This window comes from Lampris incognitus, chromosome 7 (assembly GCF_029633865.1).
Source record: "Lampris incognitus isolate fLamInc1 chromosome 7, fLamInc1.hap2, whole genome shotgun sequence".
Lineage (NCBI taxonomy): Eukaryota > Metazoa > Chordata > Actinopteri > Lampriformes > Lampridae > Lampris > Lampris incognitus.
The window spans coordinates 363,662-370,661 of record NC_079217.1 but is presented as its reverse complement, the minus strand read 5'-3'; the positions used below and the strand labels follow the sequence as shown (position 1 = coordinate 370,661).

Sequence of the window (7,000 nt, the reverse complement as noted above, 5' to 3'; positions counted from 1 at the left end):
ATTAGCAAGCCCAGAGAATCGGCTTTGGACGCTGTGAAGTTGTCAGGCTGCAGAAGACCCGCACAGGCCAGCTAGCGAAGACCCGCACAGGCCAGCAGCCCCGGCTTGACTGCAGCTGCACCTTATGACGCTGGTTTCCAGCTCTCCGGAGGCCACCATAGGCCTAACCCGAGGCCTTGACTCAGTCTTTCATCGACGTTGTCCTTGTGATTTGCACCAAAACATTTCGGACAGAAAGCCGCAAATAAAACCTCCGTGGCAGACTGCACTTCCGGCCTGCGGTCTCACGCAAACGCCGCTTTCCGCTCCACAGACCATGTCTGGCTGGCTGCCAGCTCAGCTAGTCCTATGTACACTATGCAAACAAATGTTATCATCATCATCATCGTCGTCATCAAACATCATCTAATAATAATAATAATAATTATTATTATTATTATTACATTGTTATCATTATTACGGTTTTTGATCATTATTTTTGGAGGATAAAAAGAACTAACGAGCGAATTAATGAATAAATGAACGAATGAACGAATGAATGAACGAATAAATGAACGAATGAACGAATAAATGAACGAATACATGAACGGATGAATAAATGAACGAATGAATGAATAAATGAACGAATACATGAACGGATGAATAAACGAACGGATGAATAAATGAACGAATACATGAACGGATGAATAAATGAACGAATGAATGAATAAATGAACGAATAAATGAACGGATGAATAAATGAACGAATGAACAAATGGATGAATAAATGACCGAACGAACGAACGAACGAATGATTGAATGAACGAACGAACGAATGAATACATGAGTGAATGAACGCTGAGAGGGAAGCATGTGGAGGATAAAAGGGGATTTAATAGCAGAACAAGGCGGTCTTTGTGTGCCTTTTAATCCGGCCAGCACCCCTTCTGCTCAACTAAAACGCTCCATTCTTCCACATTCGTCTAGTGTCCACCAATTATTTCAGGAGGCCAATTCCTAAAATGGTCGGCCATACCAAGCGCCCTGCCCGGGGATTAAATGAGCCTGCCGGTAAGATGGCTGTCAAACTACTTGGATCAGGAGACCCCGACATACCAAAGGCCATCTTGCCTCATCCTATCTCCATGCAATAGAGGTGCCCCTCGCGCCATAAGCCCCAGCACACTCATTAGGCTGCCTCCATACATCTTTCTTTGTTTTCAGCGCCCAAACCCGGTGGTCATTGTTCATGGGCCATACAGGCCGAGTGCCTTCACATCATGGACGTTGTGTGCGTGTGCGTGTGCGTGTGCGAGCACATCTGCACGCAGTGTTCGTTGATTTGCTATAGCCAGTGATTAAGCGAGACATTATTATAATTATTATTATTATAATCATTGTTGTATTGTGTTGTTGTTGTTTTACATGCTTTGGCAATATGTACACGTATGTCACGCCAATAAAGCAACTATTGAATTGAATTGAGAGACAGAGAGAGAGACAGAGAGAGAGAGAAAGACAGAGAGAGAGAGACAGAGAGAGAGAGAGAGAGAGAGAGAGAGAGAGAGAGAGAGAGAGAGAGAGAGAGAGAGAGAGAGAGAGAGAGAGAGAGAGAGAGAGAGAGAGAGAGAGAGAGAGAAAGACAGAGAGAGAGAGACAGAGAGAGAGAGGGGGAGACAGAGGCAGAGAGAGGGGGAGACAGAGAGAGAGAGAGACAGAGAGAGAGTGGAAGAGACAGAGAGACAGAGAGAGAGACAGAGAGAGAGTGGAAGAGACAGAGAGACAGAGAGAGAGACAGAGAGAGAGACAGAGAGAGAGAGAGAGAGACAGAGAGAGACAGAGAGAGAGAGAAAGACAGAGAGAGAGAGAGAGAGAGAGAGAGGGAGAGAGAGAGACAGAGAGAGAGAGACAGAAAGAGAGAGACAGAGAGAGAGAGAGAAAGACAGAGACAGAGAGAGACAGAGAGAGAGAGAGAAAGACAGAGAGAGAGAGACAGAGAGAGAGACAGAGAGAGAAAGAGAGAGAGAGAGAGAGAGAGAGAGAGAGAGAGACAGAGAGAGAGACAGAGAGAGACAGAGAGAGAGAGAGAGAGAGAGAGAGAGAGAGAGAGAGAAAGACAGAGAGAGAGAGAGAGAGAGAGAGGGAGAGAGAGAGACAGAGAGAGAGAGAGACAGAAAGAGAGAGACAGAGAGAGAGAGAGAAAGACAGAGACAGAGAGAGACAGAGAGAGAGAGAGAGAGAGAGAGAGAGAGAGAGACAGAGAGAGAGAGAGAGAGAGAGAGAGAGAGAGAGAGAGAGAGAGACAGAGAGAGAGAGAGAGAGAGAGAGAGAGAGAGGGAGAGAGAGAGACAGAGAGAGAGAGAGAGAGAGAGAGAGAGAGAGAGACAGAGAGAGAGAGAGAGGGAGGGGTTTGATGTCTACTTTGTACTTTTAATTAGCCTGCGTCCTCTTACTCGCTTCACTTCTCCATCCTACAGCTTACCGGCGTCTCCGCCTGCCTGCCTGCTTCCCTCCTTCCTCCTCCTCCACCTCCACGGTACCAACACGGGCCCGGGACACGTAGAACCCCCGGACAGCGGAACTTTAACACCTCTCCCCTCCTCCCCCCACCGCGTCGGCGCCGCTGCAACGCAACGATAACGCACGTACTGGACCAAGAAACCACCACAGAACCAGTACCGTCAGGTGATCTAGGTTTGCAGCAGGACTGACAGGTGATCCAGGTTTGCAGCAGGACTGAAAGGTGGTCTAGGTTTGCAGCAGGACTGACAGGTGGTCTAGGTTTGCAGCAGGACTGACCGGTGATCCAGGTTTGCAGCAGGACTGACAGGTGGTCTAGGTTTGCAGCAGGACTGACAGGTGGTCTAGGTTTGCAGCAGGACTGACCGGTGGTCTAGGTTTGCAGCAGGACTGACAGGTGTTAGTCCGGCCAGAGACGCGTACCGAATAGTTACACATCAGCATCGGAGTCGGTTGGTGTGACTACACTTCACCGCAAGTGGCTCGAGGACAGGTGAAGCTAGCGACGCTCGACTGACCGCCGGAGCTTTCCTTTGCGCATGCGTCCTAGTAGCCAATAACTGCGTAAAAGGGTGAGAGCGAGAAAAGAAGGAAAAACAAGAAGAAACAAACAAACAAGAGACATAGAGCTTTGAAAAACAACTCACGGTGTAGAAAGAAAAAACAGGGAGGGTGGGTGAGAGAGAGAGAGAGAGAGAGAGAGAGAGACAACCCCTGGAGACTATCTAGCTGAGCCGGCCCCCGGTCCGAGAAGAGGAGAGAGAGGGAGAGAGAGGGAGAGAGAGGGAGAGAGGGAGCGGTTTAAAGCCGGCAGAGGCATGATGTCCTACATTAAGCAACCCCATTACGCGGTGAACGGGTTAACGCTGTCTGGCCCCGGCATGGACCTCCTCCACTCCGCCGTTGGATATCCCAGTAAGGCACTGGTTTGGTTTGGTTTGCTGTTGTGTTGTGTTGTTTTGTCTTGTTTCGTCTTGTTTTGTGTTGTGTTGTGTTGTGTTGTGTTGTGTTGTTTTGTGTTGTGTTGTGTTGTGTTGTGTTGTTTTGTTGTGTTTTGTTTTGTTTTGTTTTGTGTTGTGTTGTGTTGTGTTGTTTTGTGTTGTGTTGTGTTGTGTTGTTTTGTCTTGTTTCGTCTTGTTTTGTGTTGTGTTGTGTTGTTTTGTGTTGTGTTTTGTTTTGTTTTGACCAGGCGCTATCGTTGCTCGCTCGGTTTAAGTCGTTAGTTTCCGGATCTGTGTGTGTGTGTGAAGGATTCAGAGACATGTCCAGAGACAGCTGTGTGTGTGTGTGTGTGTGTGTGTGTGTGTGTGTGTGTGTGTGTGTGTGTGTGATGGACTCAGAGACATGTCCAGAGACAGCTGTGTGTGTGTGTGTGTGTGTGTGTGTGTGTGTGTGAAGGATTCAGAGACATGTCCAGAGACAGCTGTGTGTGTGTGTGTGTGTGTGTGTGTGTGTGTGTGTGTGTGTGTGTGTGTGTGTGATGGACTCAGAGACATGTCCAGAGACAGCTGTGTGTGTGTGTGTGTGATGGACTCAGAGACATGTCCAGAGACAGCTGTGTGTGTGTGTGTGTGTGTGTGTGTGAAGGATTCAGAGACATGTCCAGAGACAGCTGTGTGTGTGTGTGATGGATTCAGAGACATGTCCAGAGACAGCTGTGTGTGTGTGTGTGTGTGTGTGTGAAGGATTCAGAGACATGTCCAGAGACAGCTGTGTGTGTGTGTGATGGATTCAGAGACATGTCCAGAGACAGCTGTGTGTGTGTGTGATGGATTCAGAGACATGTCCAGAGACAGCTGTGTGTGTGTGTGATGGATTCAGAGACATGTCCAGAGACAGCTGTGTGTGTGTGTGTGTGTGTGTGAAGGATTCAGAGACATGTCCAGAGACAGCTGTGTGTGTGTGTGATGGATTCAGAGACATGTCCAGAGACAGCTGTGTGTGTGTGTGTGTGTGTGTGTGTGTGAAGGATTCAGAGACATGTCCAGAGACAGCTGTGTGTGTGTGATGGATTCAGAGACATGTCCAGAGACAGCTGTGTGTGTGTGTGATGGATTCAGAGACATGTCCAGAGACAGCTGTGTGTGTGTGTGATGGATTCAGAGACATGTCCAGAGACAGCTGTGTGTGTGTGTGATGGACTCAGAGACATGTCCAGAGACAGCTGTGTGTGTGTGTGATGGACTCAGAGACATGTCCAGAGACAGCTGTGTGTGTGTGTGTGTGTGTGTGTGTGTGAAGGATTCAGAGACATGTCCAGAGACAGCTGTGTGTGTGTGTGTGTGTGTGTGTGTGTGTGTGTGTGTGTGTGTGTGTGTGTGTGTGTGTGTGCGTGCGAAGGATTCAGAGACATGTCCAGAGACAGCTGTGTGTGTGTGATGGATTCAGAGACATGTCCAGAGACAGCTGTGTGTGTGTGTGTGTGTGTGTGTGTGTGTGTGTGTGATGGACTCAGAGACATGTCCAGAGACAGCTGTGTGTGTGTGATGGACTCAGAGACATGTCCAGAGACAGCTGTGTGTGTGTGTGTGAAGGATTCAGAGACATGTCCAGAGACAGCTGTGTGTGTGTGTGTGTGTGTGTGTGTGTGTGTGATGGACTCAGAGACATGTCCAGAGACAGCTGTGTGTGTGTGTGTGATGGATTCAGAGACATGTCCAGAGACAGCTGTGTGTGTGTGTGTGTGTGTGTGTGTGTGTGTGTGTGTGTGTGTGTGTGTGTGTGTGTGTGTGTGTGTGTGTGTGTGTGTGTGTGATGGACTCAGAGACATGTCCAGAGACAGCTGTGTGTGTGTGTGTGTGTGCGAAGGATTCAGAGACATGTCCAGAGACAGCTGTGTGTGTGTGTGTGTGTGCGAAGGATTCAGAGACATGTCCAGAGACAGCTGTGTGTGTGTGATGGATTCAGAGACATGTCCAGAGACAGCTGTGTGTGTGTGTGTGTGTGTGATGGATTCAGAGACATGTCCAGAGACAGCTGTGTGTGTGTGATGGATTCAGGGACATGTCCAGAGACAGCTGTGTGTGTGTGTGATGGACTCAGAGACATGTCCAGAGACAGCTGTGTGTGTGTGATGGATTCAGAGACATGTCCAGAGACAGCTGTGTGTGTGTGTGATGGACTCAGAGACATGTCCAGAGACAGCTGTGTGTGTGTGATGGATTCAGAGACATGTCCAGAGACAGCTGTGTGTGTGTGATGGATTCAGAGACATGTCCAGAGACAGCTGTGTGTGTGTGTGATGGACTCAGAGACATGTCCAGAGACAGCTGTGTGTGTGTGATGGATTCAGAGACATGTCCAGAGACAGCTGTGTGTGTGTGTGATGGATTCAGAGACATGTCCAGAGACAGCTGTGTGTGTGTGATGGATTCAGGGACATGTCCAGAGACAGCTGTGTGTGTGTGTGTGTGTGTGTGATGGACTCAGAGACATGTCCAGAGACAGCTGTGTGTGTGTGTGTGTGTGTGTGTGTGATGGACTCAGAGACATGTCCAGAGACAGCTGTGTGTGTGTGATGGATTCAGGGACATGTCCAGAGACAGCTGTGTGTGTGTGATGGATTCAGAGACATGTCCATGCGTGCGCAAACCTGTGCGTAAAAGAAACGGCACCGCAAGGAGCCGCCTGATCTTAAGGACAGCGCGAGGCCCGTGCGCTCTGTTCGGATGGTGTTGGTGTCTGTTCGGATGGTGTTGGTGTCTGTTCGGATGGTGTCGGTTTCTAGCGGGTTGGCTTATCAATAGATGTCTGTGTGTTCCGTCCGTGTGTGTCTGTGTGCCGCCAGAACATGTGTTCCCTGAGCTGCTATGTAAGTTTAGCGGATTACACAATCAAGGAACAATAAAACGTGTGTGTGTGAACGAAAACGCTCCCTGTTTAGTTCACACACACACACACACACACACACACACGCGCGCGCGCGCGCGCGCGCGCGCCGCATCAGCACAGCCTCCAAGCTGGTGCGTGTCGTATGTGGACCGTGTAGAACAGACATGCGTGCATGGTGCGTTTCTCCATGACGCGCCGCCGCCGCCGCCGCCGCCGCCGCCGCCGCCGCCGCCGCCGCTGCTGTCAGTTGCTCAGCGTCTGGCGTTTGGGAAGGTCAACAGCAGGGCCGCTGTGAGCGACACGTTGCAGAGCGCCGCGTCTCCTCCGCACCGGGCCTCCGCACCGGGCCTCCGCACCGGGCCTCCGCACCGGGCCTCCGCACCGGGCCTCCGCACCGGGCCTCCGCACCGGGCCGTTCTGTATGTGGTTCCCCGCTGTTGAAAACACGTCTGGCCGTCGCACGTTTCGATCATGTCTCACACTCCGGCGCTAAAGCGAGACGCTTTGATTCGACTAACCAGCCACGGCGCCAGAGAGGAAAGACCCGCCACACACACCCCCCCCTCACTCCCCCCCTCCCTCTCTCCCCCACGCAAGACACGCAGCGCACCCTTTCAGCCACGCAGGACACGCAGCGCACCCTTTCAGCGCCAAAACGACGCCGAACAAC

At 50.6% G+C, this 7,000-nt stretch overlaps 1 protein-coding gene across 2 annotated transcripts in view; it reads left to right on the top strand.

The window, feature by feature from the left end:
- Positions 1–3,317: 3,317 nt before the first annotated feature.
- Positions 3,318–7,000, top strand: part of LOC130115948 (homeobox protein otx5-like) — an 8,369-nt gene continuing 4,686 nt past the window's right edge. Inside the window, exon 1 of one of the 2 annotated variants that reach the window (XM_056283837.1) lies at positions 3,318–3,414. In XM_056283837.1, the coding sequence (XP_056139812.1) occupies positions 3,318–3,414 (97 nt within the window). Of the gene's footprint in view, positions 3,448–7,000 lie in introns of both variants that reach the window. The other variant, XM_056283836.1, reaches the window with a different exon arrangement.